Source organism: Kryptolebias marmoratus, linkage group LG1 (assembly GCF_001649575.2).
Source record: "Kryptolebias marmoratus isolate JLee-2015 linkage group LG1, ASM164957v2, whole genome shotgun sequence".
Lineage (NCBI taxonomy): Eukaryota > Metazoa > Chordata > Actinopteri > Cyprinodontiformes > Rivulidae > Kryptolebias > Kryptolebias marmoratus.
Window position 1 is genome coordinate 11,178,636 of NC_051430.1, and position 27,971 is coordinate 11,206,606.

Sequence of the window (27,971 nt, forward strand, 5' to 3'; positions counted from 1 at the left end):
ACGTTCATTTCAATTTGCCAGTAGGTTTTGCAGCTCTGTACAAATTTTATTTGGTGGTAAAAGGGCGCCTATTGATTGAAAATGCTGCCTTGTTCGGTATCGCTCCGTGCTGTTTAAAAATGTATTGGTGCTGTAGTTTTATTTAACATCGAGACACGTGATTGGTCACATCTATACGCCCCCTGAGAATTGACCAATCAGTGGCGACGTTAGTAATTGGCGGGCTGCAGACGTCTTCCTGTTACGCAAATACGTCACGTCCATGACTTAGAACAACAAAGGGTGGTGAATAAATGTAGTTTCTGAATCATTTTCGGATTAATAACCTCACATCTATCAGACTTTAACGTAATGTGGAAGTTAAACTTGCAAATGAGAAGTGGAGTTTTCCCGGGAATGAACGGTAGGACGCGGAGCTTTGAAAGTGATGGTTTAAACACAGGCTAGCTAACAATCATTATCTTTTGCACATTGCTCGTAACTCTGTGAGATAAAAGCTTTCGACAATTTACATTAAAAACCTCTCTGGGTATGGTTGAATTAGTATGGACTGTCCTGGGTTCTGGTTGTGTTGCCGCTGCACACCTGCTCAAACCTGAAATATTTCGTGTTAAGCTAACAAGGCTAGTTTTAGAGCAGCTCTTTTTTTATAAAGTTAATTTCAAACCCTCCTCACAGATAAGTTTCTCTCCTCTCTGAATTCCATGTCTTTTTAGCCTTCAAATCACATAAATGTTCAAGTAAACAGAGTAAATAACATTACCAGAAGCGACTTGCATTGGTAACTTATTGTATAATGCAAAAAAGCAGCTAGTCTTTTTAAGAATTATGACTTAAGTGGTCTTTGCATGTATTCTTTTCCCTGCAGAACCAGACAGAAACTGATATCCTCAAAGGTGGAATATCTGCTTTCCAAATATTAAAATGGTAAGATTTTTGTTTTCACTAACACCCAGGTTTATGATCTAATACTGGAAGAGGTTTTTTGTTTTTGTTTTTTAATTCTTCCACCCTTTTTGGCTTTGTCAATCTTTCCAGATTCGAATTGCAGCTCTAAATGCTGCTTCGGCCGCTGTAGATGAATCTCTGGACCCACTGAGAAATAACAAGAGCCAGACAAAAGAGGCCCAAGTAAAGACTAAATGCAGATGAATATTGGCATTGAATGAACCTCTACCTACATGATGCATACTCCTTAAATTCCTAGAGTTCTCATGTTGTCCCTTTTTTGTTTTTGTTTGTCTCTCTGTAGGAAGCTGAGGCATTTGCTTTATATCACAAGGCGTTGGATCTTCAAAAACACGACAAGTTTGAAGAGTCCGCCAAGGCCTATCATGAGCTTCTCAAAACCCCGCTGCTCAAAGAGGTAAAAAAAAAGAAAAAACGCATTACATTTGATAATTCCATTGAAGTTGTAAAACGACAACAGCTACTGTGAAACATTGCTCAGTATAGACAGGAAATTTGTGAATTTGTTGTTTTGGACTGTGTATCGATCTGTTTTAAAACCATAGTTTCACACTCAGTGGCTGATACCTGAGTTCCTCTAAATGAATGGCTTAATAAAAAAATAAAAAAACATTCAAAATACAGAAATCCTAACCAAGACTTTGAGTTGTTAATTCATTGTCAGTTTTGCAATATTATTAAATTATTATTAGATAGCAAGAATGTGCTGCAATGAGATTTTGACAATAGAACTCTTTTTTTTTAAATATCACTGTTTTACAATATAAGGGAAATTAACCTTGCAAACACATAAAAGAATCATTCAAGCAAATAATCATTTAATCATTATGTCACTAATTATTCTTACAGAACAGAGACTGTGTCAACTTGTGTATTTAAATCAACACACACACTCTGTTTCTGTGTACAACATAAACAGGGCCAGTGGTTTTTACTTGCAACATTTAAAGTTTGTGTTTATAATATGACATTGTGGTTTTACAGGCTTTTCCCACAAACAGACTTTGGACGTGGGATCTTGCATGTTTTTGGGCAGCAGTGTTGTTGATGTTAATTCTAATAAATCTTGTTATGTTTTAGGCCATGCCCTCAGAGGATCAGAAAGTGGGTCTCAAGCATCCCGGTCTCATGTTGAAATATTCAACTTTCAAAAACCTGGCCAGTATGTCTGCATCACGTGACGACTTGGAGACTGCAGTAGAGTTTTATTTGGAGGTAAAGGAATATTAATGGCATCTTAATGATTTATAGTTTGTGCATTTTGGAAATGTTGCTGCTTTGTTCATCATTTTAAAACGTTGGGTTACTTAACGTAAACCCTGATTCTTTGATAACAGAGTGAGGTGTTTCACTATGGGAACCGCCTTGACCTGACCAACTACAGAAGCTTCAATGACATCATGTCTGTCTGAGACAGACTAGTTGAACCGTGCTTGGGGCTCCAACCCCTTATGTTACCAAAGTCAACCTACTGATTTTAGGCCAGTTTCTTTCCATGCCCACGCAAAAAGGGAAGTGTTGGTGAAACACCCCACTCTGTTATCAAACAACCAGGGTTTACGTTAAGTAACCCAACGTTCATTTTCCAACTTCGCTCAGTGTTTCACTATGGTAGATATAGCCCACTCCCGTATTGCATGAAAGCCCCAAATCCAAATCACAGCTATCCTGCCCCAGGATTAAGTGGGTTCTGAGGTTATACATCTAATACTGCGTGAGCTAGAGATGGCTGAGCTATATCCAGTTTGTAAAAGCGCACAAAAATGTGGGATACCCCACAGATACCCCTCAAAACCACGCCCACAATGTGGCCGTACTCCCGATGGAATTGGCCTTCACAGTTGGGGGCTCTGCGCCCCTACGCCTGTAACAGAGACCCACAATCCAGTATGCTCACCTCTGGCATGACATTGGTTTGCCTGTATGAGCTGTGGTCCATGAAACAAACAGCTGGTTTGACTTCCTGATGCTGTCCTGTTCAAATAAGCTCTCAGTGTCCACACAGGGCATAGAGAGTTGAGGCTTTGTTCTTCCTCTGAGGAGAATGGAGGTGGGTGGAAAGCCAGCAGCTCCACTGAGGAAGAATGTGCAAAGACTGTGCAAAGAATTTATCACCTTAGGCACAAAAGCTGGATTGGGCCTCAGACGCACCTTAGAGAGCCCTGGTGCCCACTGCAACCAGGAAGGACTGATTGACAGAGCGTGTAAATTACTCGCTCTTTGAGCTGTGGTTAAAACTAAGAGAAGAGCAGTCTTGAAAGAGAAAAATTTCATTCCTGCCCCCTCTATGGGTTTAAAGGGATGATTACAGAGGGCCTCCAGCACCAATGAGAGGTCCCACAATGGGACCAGAGGCCTAGAGACCGACAGCTTATACTGTGCCCCCTTTATAAAGAGACACACCAGACCCAGTGTGACGCGCAGAAATTGCTGCTAGGTAAACCTTAATGGTTGGGAAAGCCTTTCCTTTTTCCATTAGACTCTGCAGAAAACAGAGCACATCCACCAGAGAACACTGAAAAGGAATCCTGTGCTTGTCCCCACACCATTTTTCATTTACTACTGTACAGACAGCGAGCAGAGGAGGCACTTGCATTCTGAGTTGTGTCAATAACCTCTGGGGGTAGGCATGCCTCATTTAAATTCCACCTTCACGGGCCAGGCCCATAGTGCCATGTAGCCTGGGTGATGGTGATAAATCCCCCCAGCCTCGCCTGAGATAACAGGTCTCTGTGAATGGGGAGGGGCCATGGTTCTTCTGAAGCATCTGAACGATCTCTGCCTCCCAGGGCTTGGATGGCCACCATGGCTTAACTGGTCTGTCTTAGACAGGTGTGATGTCATTGGAGCTTCCCTAGTTGGTCTCTGAGGCGGATCCCATTGTGAAACACTGAGCAAAGTAATAAAAAAAAAAAAAAAGAAGAACTTTGGAGTGTTCATGCCATATTTTCCTTTTTTTTTCTTTTTACTCTCCTCAGGCAGTCATGTTGGATTCCACTGATGTGAACTTGTGGTACAAAATTGGTCAGGTGGCTGTGCGGCTGGTTCGTATCCTTCTTGCCCGTCATGCATTTGAAGAGGGATTGCACTGTAACCCGGACCACTGGCCGTGCCTGGACAACCTCATAACTATTCTGTACACACTCAGCGACTATACCTGTGCGTAGTATGTCATCGAAAACTCAATGCTATTTACCATAACAGCTCAAGTACTGAAAGAAAACTCACTCTCACTTGCATTTTTCCAGACTGTTTGTACTTTATTGCCAAAGCCCTCGAAAAGGACCACTGTTACACTAAAGGCCTGGTACTGAAGGAAAAAATCTTTGAAGAACAGCCTTGTCTGAAGAAAGATACGATGCAGATGTTCACAAAATGGTGAAGCCAGCTCACATTCTGTTGCTCTGTGTGTTTATGATGTCCTCTAGCTGAAAACCCTCTTGTGTTTGGTGTGAATGATTTGCAGCAATATGTCTATCCACTATGTGGACGTGGAGGAAGAGGAGCGCAGATCCGTTGTGGAGGAGGCTCTGGAGATAAGGAGGCGCAGGCAGGCTCTCTCTCTGTGTGAACCCAAACCCGACCTTGTTCTGACTGAGCCAATCCGCTGCCTCTCGTGAGTTCTTGTTTAGTTGGTTTTTTTTTAAATTCAGCTTGTTAAACTTTTATACAACCAACGTTCTGGTAACAACTTTAGTGTAAAGCAAAGAAAAGCAGAATTAAAATGGTATTCTGCATTTTTTTGTTTGATCTGTTCTTTACTGCTTAGAATGAAGTGCTTGTTATCTTTTCCTCTACAATATTTCATCTGTGAATCTGACCCATCTCGTCTGTTAATTCGTAGATGGAAGCAGGTTGGTGAAAGCCTTCTTGCAATGTACAAACACCAGACCACATGTGAGCCACCACGACCAAGTCTGGGCCGCAGAATCAATTTGTCCGAGTACCGTGACCCCAACTTCCTTCAGAACCTCCCCCAACCGAGTAGCCCGGTCAGTATGGGTCAGACCCCAATGCTGAGCAGCCCCAGCTCGTCCCTGCCTCCTGTAACCTTTTCTGAGTTAGCAGTGCTGCCTCAGTCTGCCTCTCAACCTCAAATTATAGCGAGCCAGACCACTGTGGAGGTCACTACTTCTGCCCCGCCAGCTGGTTAGTTGTTTATAAAGTTGTTTATACAAATCTTTTCTCGAACCAAAAATATTGCCGTCTTGCTGTTAATACAAGATTATTATTGTTTTTGATATTCTACTATGTTTACAGCGACAGGAATGGAGATTTCTTTGACAGATAAAGTGAAGAAAGCTCCAAAAAGGAAACGCCCAGTGGAGGAAAGTGGGGAGACAGCTAAGCGTCGCTCAGCACGAGTTCGAAACACAAAATGCAAGAAGGAAGAGAAGATTGATTTCCAGGAGCTGCTTTTTAAATATCTACCTTCTAGGTATCTTGGACTAAATCTAACATACACAGCTGAAATCTAAAGCTAGTCTTATTTATTTACTTTTTCCTTTTTTTTAACTATTTGCTTGCTCGTTAGGCTAAAGAAGTTTGATCCTGATAATGATGATGAGAGTCTAGGCAATCTTGAGCCACAGTGTGAGGGGAAGGAAGATCTTCAGCCTCTACATGGAAGTTGTTTACCGCTTGACTCAGTTGAATACATGGAATCTGGTCTGTAATCGATTCTCTATGTATTTACAATACAGTGTTGTTCTGTCTTGGCGTATGTGGTGGGATAACAAACATTGCTTTCCCTTCAATAGAGCAGCAGGATGTCCACAACTTCTTGCTCAGTAATATGACCAATGGTGGTGTACTAGATCTGATGATGCGCTATCTGAAAGCAGTTGGTCAGAAGTTTATGAAAGAGTGGCCTCGAGGGCTGACTGCTGTGGTGTTGGAGGTCTATCAGACCTGGAGGAAGCACAGCGGTGGTCTGCCCAACCCTCTTCTCAGAGACTGCAGCAACCAACACATCCGGGTAAGTGATAGGAAAAGAGCTTAGTTTTGTTATTGATTTAACTTGGTCTTAAAACAAAAACACCCCTAAACCTCAAACATCTCAGTCTGGACAAAGGGGAGGGAGAGGTTGACTCAGAATTATCAAGCATCAAGAAAAGTAAAGCTTTTCTTTTCCAAAAAGTGCAAATCCAAACTATTATGACTATCGTGACGGAAAAACTTTTCAAAATCTTGCATAACCTCTCACCAATAGTGACTCTTAATCAATATACAGTATATCAGGGTGTTGGTTTTTTATGTGTAAATGAATATCATAATAAAATGTAAATAACAGCCCTAGATTTGCACAATTCAGAATGAAAAGTGTTAAAGGGATCGTTCAAACTCTTGAATTGGAGTTTTATGGGAAGGATATGAACAACTAATATCTTACTTGTTGTAGACAGCTCTTTGAGTTACCTCAGTTTGGAGAAATAGTTTAATTTTGACTAAACTGATAGACTAATAGCTAGAGTTGGCAAAGTCAAGATCATATTGGATTGCTTGCTATCTTAAAAGAACTCTAATCTCCTAAATTTGAAAGTAGTCATGCAAATGCTGCTTTTTAAACCTTTACTTCAGTCAGAATACCGTTACACGGAAATATTATGATATTCCTGTCAGAAGTGCCCAAAGCTGCAGCTATTGCTGCTGCTTCTATTTTTTGCCAATTACCACAAAATTATTTGTAAATAACTGTAAAGTAAACTATCTGAACTGTCTTGTTAAGTCATTTTCAATTCATGAAAGACAGTTTTTTTTTTTTGTTGACAGTTGAAAATGGAAAACAAAACCTTTTTAAAACACATTTTGTTGTTGATATTATTTAGGAAAATTCAATAGCATTCCTTTTTTTGTTTGTTTGTTTTCCTTTGGAACCCAGGACAAAAGTGTACTTGTCAGATTGTGCTTTTTGTTTTCCACACACCCTGACCTCCTGTGTACGATCTTTTATTGACTACGTCCACAGGAAATGTTGGCAATGAGCTTGGCCTGCATGGAGCTACAGTTGGAACAATGGTTACACAACAAAGGGAAGATTGGTAAGTCGGTGTGCTCACTGACATCATATTGGATGGATGTTTATTATTAAACCTGGGCTGAATGGTTAGTTTTGTGCCAGTGTTTTAAGAATTGATAGATGCAGTGTGTGTTATCCTGTGTGTTTCTTGTCATTTTCTGAACTAAACAAGCAAACTTTTAACTAAACTTAAATGGTAAAAATAGAATATTTTCTCTTTTTCTTTACAAAAATTGCACCAATTAGCCTAAAAGTCATTTTAGTAAATGCTTAACATGAATTTGGCAACGTGTGATTTGTTATTTTTTACTGTAAAGTAATTTTTACATTGTTTTGTTTTTATCTTGTCTAGTTACTCTGAGAATAAGCTTTGGGGGTCCAAGCAGCGACACAGCTGACTCAGAGTTCCCCGGGCAGCACTTCCAGAGTGACCTGTTAATGCTGGCCCTCGGCTCTTCCCAAAAAGATCTGTTTGAGGAGGACTGGTTAGATGTCATGGTACGCGTCTACTGGCTAAAGGCACGATTCTTGGCTCTACAGGTAAAGTTTACATTTTGTGGTTTGTTGTCTGAGACTTTTTCACACAGCTCGGCCTGATGTGACCTGTCGGCCTGTATTTCTTGTCTTTTGACAGGGAGATATGGAATTGGCCCTTGAGAGCTATGATGTATGCATAGGGCTGTTGCAGAGCAAACCAAAAACCCCTGATGGGAAACATTACACAATCAACCTGCCTAACCTGCGTGTAGATGCAGCCATTTCTGTGGAGGAGGTCAGTTATCCTTAATTTCCTGTTTATTGTCATATCTTCAAAATACTGTTACACAACATTTAAAATGTAATAGAACTGAGATAGAAATTTTATGTTTTGCAAATTTTTCTTTGACTATTTCCTTTCTTCCCTTGGACAGATTGACAAGAGACTGAAGTCACTGGAACGTTGTCAGTCATTAGAGGAGATCCAGCGTCTCTTTGAGTCCGCAGACTTTGAGTCTGTTGTGCGCCTGCTGCAGCCTACTCTTAATTATGGAAACAGGAGCAAATCCCTGGAGTTTGTGAGCTCAGCACCGGAGCGTCCGGCACAGCTGATGCTATTACAGGTTTGAAATGCAATGGAAACCCTTTTACCACCTCAGAAACAAGCGGGCGAATTTCACTGAAATCTGTCATGTAGACTTAACAATATAGAAACTGTTTGTGTTTCTTTTGTTGGTGTAAGGAGGAAAAAAAGTGGTGTTGTATTTCTTAACAATAGGGGAACGTCTCACACCTGCCTTGTGTTTCTGCTGTGGAAAAGGATAAAGCTCAGCTGTGTTTCCAAATTAAACATGTTTGTGTGTGTAGCCTGTGAGGATCTGAGTTTTACCTCTCCGTCTTAGAACTCCCTGCTGAAGCTGCAGGACTACCAGCAGTGTTTGGAGTGCAGCGAGCTGGCTTTGAATGAAGCCCTGCAGCAACTGAACTCCGCTCCAAGCGGCTCTTCCCTGAGCAAGGAGGAGTGGGTCAGCACCATCGGAAAGCTAATGGATGGCGTCGAAGTCTGCTTCACCAAGGAGTCTCAGCTTCTAAGCAATGTCCCTCACTTCTCTAGCATGGCTCGACTGGCAAACAACCTAATTCAGGTGTGGAGGGAGAGGAAGGAAACGGTGGCTGCAATAAAATGCACTGAAACTGTAGCAGGAATAAAATTATTTGTATTTTTTTTTCTTCCAGCTTATAGATCTGAGCATGAGTACTTCAGATGATCCAAAGGAGCCTTATTTCTTCTCAGTTCTGCCTTGGATTATTTTGTATCGCCTTATCAAACACGAGGAGGTTGCTTTTGGCTGTATGCTTCGACAGCATATGTCTTTAGATGATGATGAAGGTATGTTGACTTAGGCTTTTACTTTGAATTTCACCTCAGTGTCAATGCATTGTCAGGTGTTTCTTTTTAGTGACACTCAGCTGTGACTTTCAGATGAATCAGACACTTCCATGCTTCCCTCCTCCCTGATGATTTTGAACACAGCCCATGAGTATCTCGGTCGTCGTTCCATCTGCTGCAGCTCAGACGGCGCCCTCCTCAAGTTCTTTGTAAGCTTTTCATTAGACTTTTTTTTGTCAAATATAGAAATGAACCGCAAACATTTTAGTAACTATTCTCTTTTATGTGCATTTTGTTTTGTGCAGATTAGAGTTTTGGAAAAAGAGTTTGCTGCTATAACCACCAATGACTCTCATCCATATAAAGAAGAGTTGGAAATGGCCTTGGAGCAATGTTTTTTCTGTTTATACGCCTACCCCAGTAAGAAGAGCAAGGCCCGTTACCTTGAGGACCACTCTTCTCCACAGGTTATACCTTTTTATATGGCAAATATAATTTGTTGCATGTTATTGAAGGGACCCTACCAATGACAAGTGAACCTTTTATCCACTATTTTTTGATTTTGTTTTTGGCCAGTTTATGTGTCCCATTTACCCAGCATATTTAATCAAATTTGTAAAACAAAACAACAAACGACAACAAATGTAGCAGAGCTGTTATTTAGATAATTGCCAAATGGTGATGAAGAGGCGGTGAAACAGTGAAGAGGTGGCTCAAAGCTTTGACTCATTGGTATTTCTCGGTGGTATTGCCAAACTTATGTAAGAGGAGTGCATGAAAAGGAGCAGACTGCAGATGACGCAAACATGAGCCCACACTGACCCCCACAACGCAGAAACACTCCACCATGGCCATTATTGTTGTTTTGTTGGTGAGGTATGCTCGGCGGGTGTCAACAAAATAAATTGAGGTCGTGAAAAAGCATCGTAGGAATAATACCATCGATTCACTGAGTGAGGAAATTTATGTAAGCAACAAACAACATACCTGCAAAGTCTCAGCTGTGATCTCACTGTTATTTATAATTGTACAGATCTTTATTATCTTAATTTCCTAGAGTACATTTACTTATTATGTGAACTGAAAAAAATTATAGGAGCTAGTGTGATTAATAACAACAGGTTTCTGTTCAATCCTAATCTTTTTGTTTATTTTTGCAATGCTCGTGTCCAGCCACCAGGGGGAGTCATTGCATTTAGATAATCAGGATTAAGTGTATTTTGTCATGCCACAGTACAACAAAAGTCCACTGATTTTTATTAGTGAGTTTTTATTAACAGACTAATCAAGTGACTTTGATGCTGATGTTTTCTGTGGACCTGATCTGTGTCTTACAGGTTGAGCTGCTGTGGAGCGATGCCCTTTTCATGTTCCAGTACTTCAAACCCAAGTCGCTGCCAGAGTTCGACAGCTATAAGACGAGCACGGTTTCCGCAGAACTGGCCAACCTGCTGAGGAGGTTTGCTACCATAGCCCCCTCAAGTGACACCCCCAACCTCACTGTGGATGAAGTGGCAGCCTACATCGAGGGCATGACAGACAAGGTTAGAGGATCACCAATATCGTCCGCTGCGATGAAAAGCAGGCGATATATTCCTGTGTCTGTGTGTGTGCCTGCTTTCCTGTTAGCAAAATATCTCATGAACCAGGGAATGAATTTAATGAAACTCAAAGAAAGTAATCATTGGATAAACAATATTAAATGTTTGGGTTTGTCATCGTGAGTCACAGTTATGATTGTTTAATTTTGATCTTTTTAAGACCCCCAGCCTTCCTGCAGACAGTCCGCCCCCACCTCCGATCATCAATGAAATGTACTACCTGTTGGCTGATTATCATTTCAAGAACAAGGAGCAGTCTAAAGCCATCAAGTTCTACATGCATGACATATGCGAGTGTCCCAACAGGTAGATTATTCCTCTACACTTACGTCAGTATCTGCACCTCTCTACAAATATTTATCTTTTAGTTTTAAATTGTAGCACATAGACTTGCTGTTTTGTTCTTTCTCTTTGAGTTTTATGAAAATATTCTGCATGTAGCGAATGCACTGAGGTTTTGATCTCCCTTTAGGTTTGACTCCTGGGCAGGCATGGCTTTAGCTAGAGCGAGTCGCATCCAAGAGAAGCTCAATTCCAACGAGCTGAAAAGCGACGTGCCCATATGGAAGCACTCCCAGGCCGTGCTTAACTGCTTCAAGAGAGCACTGGAGATAGACAGCTCCAACCTGTCCCTGTGGATTGAGTATGGAACCATATCATACGCCCTGCACTCGTTCGCCTCCCGACAGCTCAAGCAGTGGCGAAACGAGCTTCCCCCAGAGGTGGTTAAACAGGTGAGCGGTGTGGTTCATTTGTTTCACATGACAGTTTCTCTTGTGTCAGCTTTCATTTCAGATCTGCACTTAACACCCACACTGTTTCACTGTTGCTTTTTTAAAAATATTTAAATTTTTTATAGGAGGTGATTAGTTTGCCAACTTGAGATAAATTACACAGAGTTCTTATTGTATGCGTATATGTGTTGTTTCAGATGGAGGAAAGGAGAGACTCCATGTTGGAGACAGCTTTTCAGTGTTTCCAGGGTGCCTCTCGCTGTGAGGGTGACAGTGATGAAGAAGAGTGGCTCATTCACTACATGCTGGCTAAGATAGCGGAGAAGCGCAAAAAGCCCCCTGTGGATTATCTGCAGCTTTACAAAGAGGTTAAAAACCATTCCTTATCATTCTTTTTGATTCAAACGGTAGCTGGTCCGGGTTTCCTAATATCTGCTCCCATTTATTGTGACATGAAAACGGTTTCATTCTGCCTGACCTGCTGGAATATCAGCTGATCAACCTGGTTCCAAACAATCAGCAGCATCTTTTAGAGCTTTTTTCTTACTCTCTTTGAAATTATTGCATAAAACATTAAGCCTCCAGGCCTTCGAGTCAAATTGACCCGAAGTTACAAGAGCTTCTCTACCTCTCTTTGTCTCTCTCTCTCTCTCTCTCTGTCTTTTGAGGGCTTCAAAAAACAATGTCCTTTTTCAAAAATATTTTTTTTTTAAACTGAACAATGAATGAGGTAAATCCTAACTCTAAGATTAGATCAGTGGAGGGATAAGATCCATATGAAATGTATTATCACAGAGGCCAGCAGTCCAAATTCAGTGAACATCATTTCATTTTTCTGCAGAGTTCCTACACAGAAATGAAAAAAATTGAGATCAAATGAAATAAAGGTATTACAAATATAAGAGAATTTATAACAAATTAGAACAAAGTTGTTGACAGAGAAAAGGTCTGTGTTGGGCACCATTAATGCATAAATTCAAGCACTTCACGCTGCAACATTTTAATTTATTGAAATAAAAACATTTAATCCTCATTAATACCCATTTGAAGAAGAACTGGTGGAACATAATCAGCCTTAAATGTGAGAAATGTCAATGGTTTTCATTATAAGTCATCTGTCAGACTGATAAAGTTTCAGGAGGACTCAATTTAACCCTCATATAAATTGTTAAAATAAACCAGTACAAAATTGAATAAAATAAACAGTTTTTGGGTTGCTTTAAAATAAAATGTACATGTAAAATATCTTAAATATCCTGGCACATTGGAGCTTGGAAAAATATGAAGTTATAAAATAAATATTCATAGTTTCTGCTGCTTTCAACACCTAATTTCCGCAATTTGAGTTACTTTGTTGTCAGATTATTAAAAATTGACTTTTGGTGTTTTGTCTTTTTCATGTTTGCTTGTTTTTTGTGTGTGTGTGTGTGTGTGTGTGTGTTTGTTTATAGGCGGCACACTATCTGCACGAAGAGGCAGCCAGGTATCCCCGGAAAATTCATTACCATAATCCTCCTGACCTGGCTATGGAGGCCCTGGAGGTGAGCTGTCTGCTTCTGGTGGCTCAAACTGTGAAATCAGTGCAGTGTCTTCTAAGATCGGTGCCAGAAAGCATTACACATTGTTTTCTAACTTCCTCTAGTTGCATTTCCGTCTGAGTGCCACCATCCTTAAACTACTGGAGTGTCGTGAGTCTGATCTGGACCACGAGCTCTTGTTTAACTTGCTGGTTGAGGCAGCAACCGGGCCGTTTGCGAGGGGGGAGGAGAAGAGTATGCCAAGCATGCCAAGGTCGAATGAAAAGTAAGTGTCATAAATAAAACCAGACACAAACTATTTAAAAAGGGGGGGAAATAAGGTTGATTTGTCAGTAAAACATTCTTTGTGGTTTTGATTTAATTTCAGGGAGAAGCCCTCCTCAATGATGGAAGAAGACTTTAACTGTTCCTCAGTTTGTATAGGGAACGTCCTCGGTTCCTCCCTCCCATCTGCTGCCACTCCAGGTCTGACTTCCCCTCCTTACGTGGCTACGCCATTTGACCATGATTACGCCAAACGCAAAACACTCCGAAGGCAGCAGTGGCAGCAGCAGTGGCATGAGGAGCAGCAGGCTGATGGTACAGTCCCAGTCCTAGACACTGTCTCTGGGGTTGGGCTCTTTGCTGTTTTCTGCTCTGGGTCAGGAAGCCCACCGGGGTGTGCTCAGAACGCTAATCACCATGCTCAAAGGCTTCGTTTTTCAGTTACTATGGTCCCCACGCTCTGGGTGATTGGGATGTGGTGAAATGGGCAATATGGCTGCTGATTATTTGACTTATTTGCTTTGCATGATAAAAAAAAAGTACCCCGTTGATTTCTAGGTTGAGCTTTGCTGAGAGCATTGTGTGTGTGTGTAAATGTGTGTGTCTGATGTTCTGGCTGCTTTATTCAGTCATCCTGCTTTAGTTTGTAAGTTAATATTTGTTTCATTTAAACCCTCTTCAGCCTGTTGTGTCACATTTGCACACATTTGTGCTGCTGTTTCAGAATCCAGCTGCTGTTATTTCACAACACATCAAATCAAAGGACCTAATTAAGCCAATTTTGCTAAAGCATGTTTAATGCAGTTGCCTGAATAATAGTTTGTGATGTTTGATACTACAGGTGCTTGTCTATACTGTTTTGGATATCAAGTTTTTGATAGAATTATAGCCTTAATTTATTCTAAGAATTTGATAATACTTCTTAAAGTGGCTCAGACCTTTTAACATTTATCTCAGAAGTATTTCAAATGCATTCAATTTGAATGGATGTTTTATTTAAAACTGAGTATTCAATCCACATAGAAATGTAATTTTCTCAATCTACAGATAAGAGTAGAGGATCTCCTTCTTCTTTCGACTGTTCCCTCTTCAGGGGTCACCACAGCAAGTCATCCTCCTCCATATAACTCTCTTCTGCGTCCTCTGTCCTCACCCCATCTCCCTCCATGTCCTCTCTAACTGCATCCATATATCTCCTCTTTGTCATCTTCCTGGCAGCTGCGTCTCTAACATCCTTCTACCAATATACCCACTGTCCCTCCTCTGCACATGTCCAAACCATCTCAGTCTGGCCTCTCTAACTTTCTCTCCCAGTCGTTCAACCTGTGCTGTACCTCTGATGACCTCATTCCTAATCCTGTCCATCCTCGTCCCTCCCAAGGAGAACCTCAACATCTGCAGCTCTGCCACTTCCAGTTCTGTCCGTCCCATTGTCTCCAAACCATACAACATAGCTGGTGTTCCTGAAAATCTGAGTTACTGTTATAGTTGCAACCAAAAATGTGCTTGATGCAGCTTTTACCTTTTTATTTTTTTCTATTATTATTTATTAAGCCCTTGCACTTGAAGTTCTGTAATACCATTTTGTTTGATTTTAAGAGAAGTATGCAAGAAGAAAAGAAAGGCTTTTCTTTTTTTAAAAAAAAATTTAAAAAGTAGAAATAGTTGCATCATCTAAGTTTATTTCAGTTTCTGTATCTATAGGTTAAATTGGAAACCTAAAGTTAAATTTCAGGTAAAAATGAGTCCTTGTCAATGTTTCCATTAAAATCTGTGATATCTGTCCACCCACCTCATCCATGTGGGGTGTTTAGTTTTGAGTGTGCAAATAACGCAGCCATATTGTCCATGTTGCCAGTTCTGTCACCCTTTCCAGATTCCTTCCTACCTACCTACCCACCTACCTACCTGCCTGCTACCTCTTTTGCCTGCTTGCTTTTACCACCTGCTTTGCCATATTCTGCATGTAGTTCTAATGGGGTGATTATTGTCTTCACAGCTGGACAAAGTCAGTCTTTTCTTTTTATTTTTTTTTTAAAAATCACAATCCACTAAGTTGTCTACTGTGTCGTAACGTCACTTTTAATTTCAGTTTGGTGTGGGTAATTTCACAGAAAGCGAGAAGGAGAGCTGTTTCAAAATCATACACAGAATCATGTTTGCCTTCTTTTTAATTGGATGCAGTTTCTAATTATGGCCAATTAGTGTGAAAATGCCAAGTCAGAAAGAATGTGGCAGCCGTTTATTGGCATGCAACTCTGAGACTTAAGTTGGAAAACGCCTCACGGTGCTCATTGCTGCTGGAAAGTGTCCATCTTCTAACTTGAGCCCTGCTGAACGTGCACCAAGATGACTGTAGAACCAGATTCAGATGAGTATTTTCAGACTATTAAAGGTAATTGTGATCTGTTTATTTTCAGCAATTAAAGATGTCAACATGAATTATTAGATTTTTTTTTTCCCCTAAGGCATTTTCACAAAACTAAACAAACAACTTTCAGTTTCATCCAAAGCTTTTGAGGATTTTAACTTGAAGTTTTATGCTCTGCACAATTTTTATTGTGTCACAAGAAAATACTTCTCTGAATTAAGTTCTACATCTGCAATGGGAGTGGCTTTGCATTTTCTGATATATTTTTTATTTTTATTTTTTTAAGGCTACTGTAAGATAATATTTTATTAATTTTAAGAGGTGCAAATTTGCTTTCATATAATTTTTTTTTTGTAAACCAGCTTCCCCATATCTTCAACAGCCTCACCAGGGTTTGACCATGATTACTGCCTGCCCAGGTCTGCAAAGTGGCTGGCTTCCCTCAATGGTACTGCTCCTCCAACCCACCAAAATAAAGTGTTCTCTCTGACAGGAAGCACTGAATACACAGCTGTCAGTTTGCACAACCTTTACAGTACCACAGTAACTTTGCTGTAAATTGACTGTAAATTATTTGAAAAGCCCCTTGTCTGTATCAATCTCTGAATAGCAGAAAAGAAAAGCGACCTGCTCTCTCTCTGATTAACAGTTCCCTGCCAAGGTTTTTCTTTTATTTTTGTTGAGGCTGCAGAACATGGCAATTAGGAGGAATGGTGGCATTTTGTTTTTGGACCTTTTTACAGAAACAACCAACCTGTCCTTTATAACAACGTGACATTAGTTCTGCACTAATAAGGATTTGCAGCTTGTGACTTATTTTAGGAAAATAATTATACGCTCCTTGTCTCCTCCTGTTGCAACAGGGATTGTTTGGCATTTTAAAACGACTTAACTACCTTTAAAAAAAGGCAAACGCAGCATGTTAGGCAACCTGAAAAACATGTCAAACTTTAAGCAGTACAGTTATTTCATCCTGTTTCTAAATTAGATCATCACCATCACTTGAACTTACAGGATTATAAGTTTTTCAAAACAAAAGAAAATTAAAAAAACACACTTTTTTTTGGTCAAGAAAACTAAGTCATTGATACGTTTATTTGTCCATGATATCCTAGATGCTGAGATTATCTCTCTTGGTGCGATCACGCAGCCGGCAGAGTAACCTGTGCTTTTGCTTGTTTTGGCAGAGCGGAGTCAGGACAGTGAGGTGGTGTTGCTTTCTGACTCCAACTCCACCCAAGATGCCTTCACGGATCCCGCCAGCTCACAAGACACAAGCCACAAACCTGCCTCAGTCAAAGCCAGCCCGTCGTCCTCAGAAAGCACAACCCCTGTAAAGGACGGGCAGCTTACATCCGAGGACACAGGTAGGCAGGGTTTAAAAGAAGCCATTTTTACTCCACTTAACCATAAACTAAAATATTCAAGTTATTTTTTATCATATATATATATATATATATATATATATATATATATATATATATATATATATATATATATATATATATATATATATATATATATATATCTTTAGTTTTACATAGAGACCATGCAGGCATCCAGACAGAGGGGAAAGTCATCCAGGAAAAAGTAGAAACCATGATGGTGGTGGTGGTGGTAGACTCTGAAGCCCCAGTTCCTAAAGTCTCTGCAGACCCCTGTCTGAATCCTCTCGCCGTCCCAGCCACCCCGCCCAAACCAGCACCCTCGCAGCAGGCCGCCGCTCAGACCCCAGTCAGCGAGAACAAGAAGAAGCCCGAGCCCCCCGCTGAGGTGATCGAAGTGCCCAAAGCCCTGCCTGCGGAACGAGCGGATCAAAGACGAATGCTGGTGGAAATGTGCGTCCGCGCTCTCTTCCTCTGCCTCAGCCGCTTCCCTCAGCACTACAAGAGTCTCTACCGCCTGGCCTACTTCTACAGCAACAGCAAGACGCACCAGGTCAGTCTGCCACGTTAACTGATACCATTGTAGTTTCCTTACAGTTTCCTCAAGGGTCACTTGGATCGTTTTGGTTAATTCTGTTGTTGATGGTCATTTTATTACTTTACTTTGTTTGGATCTGTGAGCACTGCAGTGATGCACAGACTGTGTTGGCTATGAAGCTTAGTGGGCAGAGGTGTGTGTGGGGGTGGTTGCGCAGTCCTCTCTCAGCCAGTTCGGCACGCAGAGAGAGAGAGAGAGTTGAGCTTCACTGTGATGGCAACCTTCTGTCAGCACTCTGTTCAGTTTAATACAGCCCATGCTCACATTTGTTAGGAGCTAATCTGGATAAAGAAAAGCCTTGCTGTTGTGTAGCATCCTCATTTGACCTTAGTCTCTTCAAACATTGGAGTTACATGGCTTTTAGAGGTAGTGGCTGAAATTTTATTTGTGTATTCTTTATGCACTAAAACTGTAAAAAAGTGTTCAAAGCTCATAGGATACTTTATAGACTTGGTATAAGATTTTAAAAAGATTAAGAGTAAAGCTTCCCTTGTTTTTTCTTTTTTTTTTAACTTTCATTGTTAGTTTTCTTCAGCTTGAACGAAAGCAAGCGTACCCTGAGAGTCAGTTGACGTGTTGCTGTTGCCACAGGTTGCTTGGCCGCCCTCGCAGTGTTAAAAGCCTCTGCGTTCTCACGAAAACTGTCCCTCTCACTTTGACTGTCCATTTTGCCCTCATTCTGAAGACAGGAGGAGAAGGGAGCCTGTGATTTGGTGCCGTAGACCAGCAGCATTGTGAGAGATAATTTGAAGGGGCTTTGGCTTGCTATCTTTTCAAACAGAACGCTCATATCGACACTGATTTGTGAGTCATTGTGCTGTGAAGAGGGCTGCGTTTTCCTGATTGCAAATGAGCAATTCTTCTGCTCTTCTCATTAAGAGTTATCGGGTGTTCATTTTGCCTGTGTGTGTAAGGTGTGCATGAAATATCTACATGTAAATACATGTTTTTGTTCTTTTTTTTTTTTTTTTCATTTATTTATTTTCTATCACAGAACCTACAGTGGGCCAGAGATGTGTTGCTAGGAAGCAGTGTCCCATGGCAACAGCTGAAGCACATGCCAGCACAAGGACTTTTCTGTGAAAGAAACAAGACAAACCTGTTCAATGTAAGTCAGAGTTCAAATTTATTTGTTTTTATGCTGTTTCATTTGTCATTGCTATGTGGAGATGTTTCATTATACCTTTTTTATGTTGTACTTTAAACCTTAGTGTGATTTAACAAGGTGAATTGCATAAAAATGTTACATGGAAATTAGCTGTAGACTTGTAACCAATTGTACCAACCTCATACAAACATTGTAGGTTTGCCGTAAGAGCCAGCCTCATGTGGCCATTCGAGGACCTGCAGTTATGAGTTGGCTTATTTTTTCCTGATGATTACTTTGCCATTAGCACTCAGTATTTGGAAATAAAGACCAACAAAAAGCCCTACTGGGATAAATGTGTTAGAAATTAGAATTTACTCCCTTTCGGTTTTAGATGTGATGAAGTGCACGGCTGAATTCAAAAAGATGCTCTGGTATTTATTTTCCTGTTTAAAACAATAAGTAATAATTGAATAATCTCTTCTTTTGAAAGATTGTGTGTGTTTAAGAAAACTGAAGATAGAGAAGTTTATTTGTCCTTTGTCAGCTTTATGAGTCTCATATATTGCAAAAACAGGCCTTTAATTCAAAACAACATTTATGCTAAATTCTGAACTCAACAGATTTCTTTTTCAATGTTAAATTACCGTAATTTCCAGACTACAAGGCGCACTTAAAAGCCTTCAATTTTTTCAAAAAATTACAGTGTGCCTTATAATCCGGAGCGCCTTATATATGTAAGAAGACATGATGCTTTAGTCCGACTTTGGTAAACTACAAAGCTGCACCGCTTGCATCATTAGGGCTCAGTTATAGTCGTACTCGGCTCTACGCACGGCGCATGGAGCGAGCATTGGAGGCTTTTATACTTGACGCTTACGTCGGTGCAGTATCCTTCCGTGAGTTTTGACCCGTTTGATTATCTTTGTGATCTCTCATAGAGGGATCATATAAATGCTGATACAGGCAAACCAGCTCCACTAGAGCACCGAAATCGTCCATTTTGAATGGAGCGCTGCGCGTGGGCTCTGCGAAGTCACAAAAATTGGGATGTGCATGACAATGCGCCTTATAGTCCGGTGCGCTTTATATATGACAAAAGTTCGAAAAGTTCCATTCATTGACAGTGCGTCTTTTAATCCAGAGCGCTCTTTAGTGTGTAAAATATGGTATGTTGTATTTATTCCAGTAACTGCATTAGTTGGGAGGTTTACAAGCTGGACTCGGGCACACACAGATGCTTATCAAAGGCCTCATTTATATCTGGCTCTAAAATATTTCTGGGCCCATCCACTCACCTGATGTGGCTCTGCACACGCAGCAGCATTAACAGGCTGATGGAAGAGTGTGCCCGATTGTGGTTTTGTGTTTAGTTGCATGCAGACCAAGAACGTGAGATTTGGTAACAAGTGGACTTGGACGTGTGTATGAAGAGGCACTGAAACGTCGGGTGGAAAGAGCTCTGATCACTCTTGATAAAACCAGGTGTTTAACCACAGCTCTACATGTAGAGCTTATTCATAAATAGTGTCGCTGTGTAAAGTATTTCAAGTTCAATCTTATAATGTGGCAGCTTTCATTAGACTAGGATGCTTTGCAGCAAACAAAGTCTCAGACGGCATAATTGTAAAGATAATCAAACTAAGAGCTTTTTAGCACACATCAAAAGACTGATTACTGAGTTTCTTTTTTTTCCCCCACATCTTACATTTAGTTTTAATTTTCATCAACTTGAACAATGATCACATTAAGTCGATATGATCAACAAACAGTCAGATGAACTTGAAGCTTGTCAAACATCCCTGCATTTAGCGGAAATGATGACCCATTCTCTGCTTCTCTTCTGCTACAACTTTCAGATAATTATCCTCAAGTGTCTCGTTTCATATTCATGCCTCAGCTCTCTTTCAGTTCAATATTCATCCTCTGGATGCAGCACTATGAACCACAGGCTATAATATTGTTACTAATTTATGCCATCTAAAAAGCTCACTCGGTTTCAAAACTTTTTTTCCTGTCTCAGTTGCCAAGCAACCAGTGTGATGCCTCATCTTTTTTCTCATTAATTCTTTTTTTTTTTTTCCCCAGCTCTGCTTTTACTTTGTTTTATCTTAAATGTTGCATTTCTCATACATTAACTCACAAAGTTTGTTACTGGTTTATTTATATTTAATTGAAATTCAACTAAGATGTCTTTATTCCTGAATTATAAGTGTTGTAATTATTAATGCATGGATTGTAGCAACGTCACCTTACATCGTAGTCATTTCCTTTTGGCTGAAAACAGTGTAAAACTGTTGGTATCAAGGTGGAAAAAATAGCAGTGTTGTGCCCTAATTTTTGTGCATTTCATTTTGCATCACAGTTTAAAATAAACAATTTTGCTTCTTTAAACAAAGGACAATAAAAGGAAACATTTGACGCTTCCATCCAGCTGCAAAGAGGGATTAAAAGATAAACCTTTAACTTGATCGTGTATATGTATATTATGTATGTAGAAGTCATCAGTTACTTTGACTAACATTTGATTTTACTTGTTTAGGAATATTTTACCTTTGCCTAAGTAAAATAATTAGACTTCTGCAGCTACTGGTTATCCCACGTTGAAGGAGTCTAGTTAACATGTTTTACAACAATAAAATCCACACTAGCAAAATAAAGTGGCTTAATAAAGGTAAACGTGCCAAGTGTGAGAAATGCATCACCCGTGGGGATTCACTACTGTGTATGTCAGGATATGACACATCAGGCCACTGGGTGGAGTCATTTTCCTAACGAGATGAACTTTAATTCACATTTATGGAAGTGTTTTTATTTAATGGAAATTCTTGATGGCCAATGACATTTTCCAACAGCTCAGAGATACATTTACTGCCAGTCAGAACAGAGGGGCGTGTTTTTAACTAAAAGGAGGCAGGAATGTAGCACCGAGGCTAAGTAACCAAATGTGTTGCTTCAATCCATTGAAATGTTTTAAGCTTTTTTTTTTAGTATTTTCTTTGGTGGTTATTGACCAGTTAAGTATGTGTCCGCTTTTTCTTGGTCTAAGCTTTTATATTCTGACCTTATTCTTGTTTTAATGTATTGACTAATCGAATCTCATCTGTCTGTGTGATGTTATTAGCACTAAGGGAGTTGTACCAGAAGCACAAGAATCTGATGAACATGCATAATGGGACTTGATAGTACACAACTGTGTGGTATCTGCTAATGCAGACTCTCGGAGGAGGAACCTTTGAATCACTAAAATGTGTCCTTATCATCGGTGTCTAATGATCTGTGTGTTTGCTGTGAGTGGCTGACCTCCCACAGTTGGATTTACTGGTGTCATTCATATGATCCTGCTTAATTTACCTGATTCACAGAAAGTCTCTTTAAGGACCTTGATACGGACAGTTCTGTCACTGGAATCACACAGTAGGAGACTGCTGATGTATATGTAGCTCAGAGTTGCAGAATCTGTGCAATTACTGCCAGTTCATTCACAGCCTTTCACGTCATAGAGATATTGTGACTTTTCTGTGTGTCCAACGAGTTCAGTTGTCATGTGTGAGCAGTTTGTGATGTAACTGAGTCTGTAGGCTGTAGAGTGAAAGGCTTGTGGGAAAAGACTGTGAATATGATGTGGGCCAGGTCTGAGCTGGAGAACAGCTCTGCTGGGCTCTGGCTCCCACTGTGCTCTCACAGAGCCCCTTCTGGATGTAAACCTGCCACTGTGGCACACCAACTGTTGGAGCTTTACTGTTCCCTTTGAACCAGGCCCTCTGCCTCCACAGATTGACAAGCTAACAGTTAAGGTGGATTTATACTTGGTGAGAAGTGAAGAAATCTATTCGTAGTCATGTGGTTGTGAGTCGTTCTTTTTCACAGAGACCTTTTATACTCCACAAGAACTGGAACTCCTCTTCTTCCTCCTTTTTTTTTTCTTTGAGGAGCAGCTGAACTTCTAGTAAACCCCTCCGTCCTCCCACTGCCACTGCATCTCGACCAGCCAGCATTATGCTGCCTGGCCGAGGCGTTCTTCCTCTCAGCCAGCACAGCCACGAAGAGCCACCTGTGTCTCTGTGTGATCTCCTCCAGTCACAGTAACTGTGATCTCTCCTTCCACAAGTTCTTTGCCATTTGACTCTCCTTATAAGTTTTGCTGGAACTGTTGTAAAGACAGCTGTAATCTCCAACAGCTTCAGCCAGCTGCTCCTCAGCAGACCAGTTGTAGCTAAATGACTCCATGAAGTTCACCTGCTGTTCAACATAAACACGCCCCCAACAAAGTTTTGACCAATCACACAATAGCTGACGCATACCCCACGGGGGGAAAAGTTCTGCCCACACCTTGTGTTGAGAGGGGGGCTGTCAAAGCACTTAGGACAACAAAATGACGTGATTTTTTGTCACACAACCACGTGAGCGAGAGCCGATTTCTTCACTTCAGAGAGGGGCAAAGACCAAAGTGACATGCTGCTGTCTTTAAACAATTTTTAGCCTTCAAACTCTTAACAGCAGTCGTCTCCAAAATATCTTGAAACTTGCATTGGTTTTTTTTTTTTGTTTGTTTGTTTGTTTTTACCCGCATTTCCAAAATTTGTGCAATAAATTTCCTCTCAAAGTAGTCACAGAGTTGTCTCTAACCAGGCTCCAATTTCTTCCCGAAATTCTAGAGCGCTAGAACTGTATTCTGACACGTGCATGGGATCTCTTCTTATCCCTAAAATATCTACATCTAATCATGCTCATAATAGTAATTATTTTTTAAAAACTGGTTCAAATCTGCCTGTCTTCATTTTAACAATGTACTCCAGTAGATTAAACATGGGGGCTTTGTACCAAGGTAGGTACAAAGCAGGTTGAGGTGAGTATGACGTAGGTTGAGGTAGGCAGCAAAATAATGTGCATGGCCTAGAATACAGCTTGCAAACCATGCAGACAAAAATAGTCCATGATTTTTATTTTTTTTAATATATGCACCAAATACAGCCACATGGGTTGCTGGTTGCTTGGTTGCCAACAATCAGAATTCAGTAAAACTGCAGAAAACATTTGCCTATTTTTTTTTTTTTTTTTGCAACTTTCAGTCACCAACTAGTCTCCAACAGTCGGATCCCAGTTAGATACTGGCTTTATCAAGGGTTGTTTAACTGGATTAAATAAATTTACAAAAAAAAGGTCAAAATGTCATCAAAATTCAGCTTAAGAGACCTAATTTTTAGCTGGGAAAAGGTGCCTCAAGCTACACCGTGTGAAAGATAGTGACATGTTGTGGCATAAATTGCCATTTTTATCTTGTGATTGTTCACATACTTTCAAACTACACTGGCAGTAAATAAAAATACACAAACGGTTGTTGTTTCTCTTCTGGGCTACTGTAATAACATGCCAGATGTTTGAGGGAGGTGATCTGAGGTGCTTTTGAGCAAAACATTTTGTTGTATTTCAGTGAAAACACTGCAAAGCACTTTTGTCCTGGGAGCTACTAAAATTAACAAGGGTTTACATTTCTGTCAACATGTCGCCATAAATGTTCCACTGAAACTTTATTACTGACTTCTCAGATGTAGGTCGTGATGCCCTACTTTGTTTTTTTGTTTAATTTTTTTTTTTTTTTGCTTTGGCTGGAGCCTCTGTAACGTAACCTACATACTACTGTAAAAACATGATCCAAATGAAGTTGTGTTGCATAATTTATCAGTGTGCTTGTGAACACCAGTGATTTCTAGGACTAGCACATTTTTTTACAGAACTAACAAACTATTAGAAATAAACTATTATTGGTAACATTGTTGTTATAGAATTCAATTATTATGTGGATTGTTTGTCAGACAAAAAATAATCATTAGCAGAGTTACTGTAAAGTCTAAAATATAATATAATGAGTATCTTGATGCTCTGATGTTTCTTTCTTTGAAGCGGTTTTCTTCTTTGATTGAAGTCTAATGAGTCCTTGTATCAGATTATGTGGAAATGTAATGTACATAATGCTGTGCTCTTAGATGGGGTCCTCTGGGTGTTCAGGATTTCTGTGGAGTAGTTCTTGTGTATTCCCTCAGGCTCACCGTTAAGTCGTGCTTCCTCCATCCTGCACGGCACATCACACACACACACCTACTTACATCTTGCTTACATATTCTTCCACCCACTCGTATGTTCACACTAAAAGCTCCAGAGAAGATGGATGTCCTTGTTACAACGTTTTCAGGCATTTTGTCCCCGCCCCACGTTTAAAAGTTTGCATATCGGAACAAACAGCCATAACTGATTGAAGTGCTTTTAGGTAGGAAGGCCGGGGCTGGTATACCACGAGAGCCCAGTCTTCTGGAGAGCAGCTCCACTTGCATTGCTTGCCATGGTTTGATGGATGACTCAAACGTTTGTGTGTTCAGCTGTGCACCGGGCTGTAGGTGGAGCTTTGCTTGGGAAAACCTTGTGTTTTGGTTGGATTTCATTTTTTTCTTTGGGGAGGAGTACACTTTGTGGAAGTTTTCATTTGGATTTGCATGTTGGAAGGTGACCATTTGCAGCCATATGCTTTGTGTTCCCCTTCTTCTGCTCAGTAACTGTTTGAGTTTGACGTTTTCTTTAGCAGTTTTTTTTCTTCTTCTTTCGCTCACAGAACAAGAAGCACAACAAACAAGGTGTGTTTGCTTTGTATGTGTTTGGTGGCCAGCTGGAGAGGCATGACTGGAGTTGAAAGACAGAAAAAAAGATGAGGGTTGTTGTCAGCGCTGCTGGCTGACGGAGGAAATGTGTGTATGCAAAACAGCCTGTTCCCACAACACCGTTCCGCACTCTAATTGTGACTAATGTGGTTTTATTGATACAAACGTTTTGCCTCCTGTTTGTTAAGCTTTAAGGGTTCTCTTCTTCGTCAGTGCCTCTCACTGTATTCACGAGAAAGCACTGAATTCATTTTTCTCAGCCAATTCAATTTTTCAAGTTCTTTTCCTGTTGCTCAGTTTACAGGTTGATCACGCTCAACTCCACCTCGTTTCTTTTCTTTTCACTCTACTCTTCTCTGTTTCGTTCTTTTCCCTAATTACTCTCTCCCTCTCTCTCTCTCTCTCTCTCTCTGTCACTGCCCTGTTTGTGTGTCTCTGTGTTATGTGGGTGTACACTAATGGGCGGGATTTTCTCCAGCAGGCTGCGATTGGCTGGCAGAGGCGCACAATGATTGGCTCTATGCTCCATATAGTGGGAGAGAAATAAAGAGAGGAGGGGCGTGGTGGGGGCGTAAAACTCCAGCAAGCTGGGGTCAGGGTAGAGTGGAGCTGAAGTGCGTGGGTGTTTTTGTTTTGAGATGGCAGGGTTTGAAATCAGGAGAGGAGCGAGTCAGCCCGTGTGTCAGAGGCACTCTGAGCTTTTAGGCCCTGACTCCAGAGCTGTGTCTCGTCCTGCCCAGGCAGCTGCCAGTCTCTTTTTTCTGTTCCTCTTCTGCCATGTGCAGCTGTGCTTCCCTCCGTTCCTCTCCAGCAGCTCTCGCAGCTCCAGCACCTGAACACAGCTCACCACTTCTTGCTCTCAGAGCGTGAGCTGCGTTTCACAGGGTGGAGGCTTCTGCCAGGGCTGCTGGCTCTGCTGCTGAGCAGGAAACTGTCCTAAACAGTACCAGCACAGGCGCCGTGGAGTAGCTTTGTTTGGTGATGGTGAGTGGTTTTCTCTTTTTCTTTCGACATTTACAAGCAGATTCTTTCTTGTAAACATTCAGAAAAGCTCAAGGAAATGTCTTCACTGTGCTAAGAGTTTTTGTCTTTTGGGTATTGTGTCAGAGTCCAGTCTTCCTTTTTTATTATTCCTGCCTTTTTAAAGTTGCAGTTGTAGCCAACTAGTAAGATCATGTGACAAGTAAGATGCTGTACAAGTTGCTACAAAACACTTTTACAGCATAGCTTTCTTGTTGTGATGTTGGGCTTGTGCTTTTTCTGTCATTAAAGGCATGTTAGAGACGTGTTAGAACATGTAGTTAATGCAGGAATTTGTCTCCTAATGTTTTAGTTATTATCCAACAGTAATCTTATCCAACACTGTGGTTTAAATTTCATCTTAAGCTCATCGTTTTGTTACTTTATGTAAATTTTTAAGACACAGCATGTCCACAGTGCCATTTTATCCTGTTATTTAACCTTAAATTTGGTTTAAAAACAATGAGAGTTATTTTTAGTGATTTCTTATTACATTTCTCATTGTTTGTTTTGCATCTAAATCTCAATCTGACACTTTTGTGATGTGTTTGTCACATCTGTGCCAATGTTGTCACTCCAGCCTTTCAAGCAGTTGCTGTTTTCTGTCTTTGACTGAAAAAGGGGGAGAAAGATGCTTAAAATTATTGCAGTTAAAGTCTTACAAATCTGCTTTAGCCGTTGTGCAGCAGCATAATCTGTGTAAAGCCACAGCTCTGCTTTCCCCCTAAAGAGATTTGCCAACATTGGGTGGTTCTCTGATGAAGAACAACTCTCCTGCATTAGAGATGTCTTTCTAAGTGAGCACAGCCCACCCCCTTCATCAGACTTGCCCTACTCTTGTTGGAGGCTTTTCATAATCTGTGCATTGAAAGGTTTAAACCTTCCCAAACCCTGCTCGATTCCATCATAATATAATAATAAATCTTTTAATCAGACTGGCATTAGTGCTCTATTTTTCTTATGTTTTTCTGTATACGTCAGGTTTTGACATGGGTTCAATCCATAAGTTTATTTTAAAAAATCTAAATGGACAGATCAGAATAAACTTGGGATTTCTCAGAGGAAAGCTGAAAATTAAAAAAAAAAGGTGTGTTTGCTCACAGAAGTTCCTGCATTTTTGTCTTAGATGATCAGTTCTGACACCTTCCTGGTTAGACGTCTGCAGGGTGGTTCTCAGGATCAGACTTTGTGTTCCTCTCCACTGGCTTTGAAAATGTCATCTAACAGCCTGGTGTCTGTTGGGGACCCCCCCCCAGCAGCGGACAGAGCCATCTTTCTCGCATCCTGATAAAGTCATCTTTGTTTTTAGTCTCTCGCACATTTTCTGAGTCTGTGGCTGCGCTCTGCGACTGAAGCCTGAATGCTGCCCGGGCCACCATCTGCACTGACATCAGTCACTTCAGAGCGCCTCGCCTCGTCTCGGTTTACCTGCTGAGAAGACATGTGCTCGCTAAAAAAAGGTGGACTCTTTCATCAGGAACTCCCTCATCAGTTCGTTTGCAAACGAGGGCAGTTGTTTTTTGGCAGCTTTCGTCTGCCGCTCTGTTCCACGTACTGGACAGAACTGAACACTAATGAGGCTGCCTATCATTTGGACTCAGAGAGAACCCACGCCCAAATCCTCTTCCCCACCTGCTACACGAGCAGCCAGTCCACAGGATCTCCGCCGCAGCCTTTCCATCCCCTCATTAGGCCTTTCTTCTTTGAACGCTACGCGTTTTGGTCAAATTAATTCCTCTTGCTTTCCACACTTTTCCTTTCCTTTTCAGTTTTTCCGTGTCTTGCTGTTAATTGTTTCCACATGTCATAACTCCGCAGGCCTTTCCAGCAGAGAGCAGGCATGAAAACACAAACTTAAAGTTTAT

General features: G+C 40.8%; 1 protein-coding gene across 8 annotated transcripts in view; it reads left to right on the forward strand.

The window, feature by feature from the left end:
* The first annotated feature begins 238 nt into the window (after window positions 1-238).
* The window catches only part of cabin1 (calcineurin binding protein 1), a 40,472-nt gene continuing 12,739 nt past the window's right edge, over window positions 239-27,971 (forward strand). Inside the window, exons 1-31 of one of the 8 annotated variants that reach the window (XM_017414656.3) lie at window positions 239-403; window positions 869-927; window positions 1,039-1,131; window positions 1,253-1,366; window positions 2,050-2,184; window positions 3,948-4,128; window positions 4,218-4,347; window positions 4,436-4,585; window positions 4,814-5,118; window positions 5,230-5,407; window positions 5,504-5,637; window positions 5,730-5,947; window positions 6,938-7,010; window positions 7,341-7,528; window positions 7,623-7,760; window positions 7,900-8,088; window positions 8,368-8,610; window positions 8,702-8,855; window positions 8,949-9,064; window positions 9,161-9,322; window positions 10,193-10,399; window positions 10,617-10,762; window positions 10,929-11,190; window positions 11,388-11,558; window positions 12,642-12,731; window positions 12,833-12,993; window positions 13,096-13,307; window positions 15,746-15,811; window positions 16,551-16,730; window positions 16,898-17,301; window positions 18,341-18,454. In XM_017414656.3, coding sequence (XP_017270145.1) covers window positions 925-927; window positions 1,039-1,131; window positions 1,253-1,366; window positions 2,050-2,184; window positions 3,948-4,128; window positions 4,218-4,347; window positions 4,436-4,585; window positions 4,814-5,118; window positions 5,230-5,407; window positions 5,504-5,637; window positions 5,730-5,947; window positions 6,938-7,010; window positions 7,341-7,528; window positions 7,623-7,760; window positions 7,900-8,088; window positions 8,368-8,610; window positions 8,702-8,855; window positions 8,949-9,064; window positions 9,161-9,322; window positions 10,193-10,399; window positions 10,617-10,762; window positions 10,929-11,190; window positions 11,388-11,558; window positions 12,642-12,731; window positions 12,833-12,993; window positions 13,096-13,307; window positions 15,746-15,811; window positions 16,551-16,730; window positions 16,898-17,301; window positions 18,341-18,454 — 4,917 coding nt within the window. In that variant the 5' untranslated portion in view covers window positions 239-403; window positions 869-924. The remainder of the gene's footprint in view (window positions 404-868; window positions 928-1,038; window positions 1,132-1,252; window positions 1,367-2,049; window positions 2,185-3,947; window positions 4,129-4,217; window positions 4,348-4,435; window positions 4,586-4,813; window positions 5,119-5,229; window positions 5,408-5,503; window positions 5,638-5,729; window positions 5,948-6,937; window positions 7,011-7,340; window positions 7,529-7,622; window positions 7,761-7,899; window positions 8,089-8,367; window positions 8,611-8,701; window positions 8,856-8,948; window positions 9,065-9,160; window positions 9,323-10,192; window positions 10,400-10,616; window positions 10,763-10,928; window positions 11,191-11,387; window positions 11,559-12,641; window positions 12,732-12,832; window positions 12,994-13,095; window positions 13,308-15,745; window positions 15,812-16,550; window positions 16,731-16,897; window positions 17,302-18,340; window positions 18,455-27,971) is intronic. The other 7 variants (XM_037976143.1, XM_017414652.3, XM_017414655.3 and 4 more) reach the window with 7 other exon arrangements.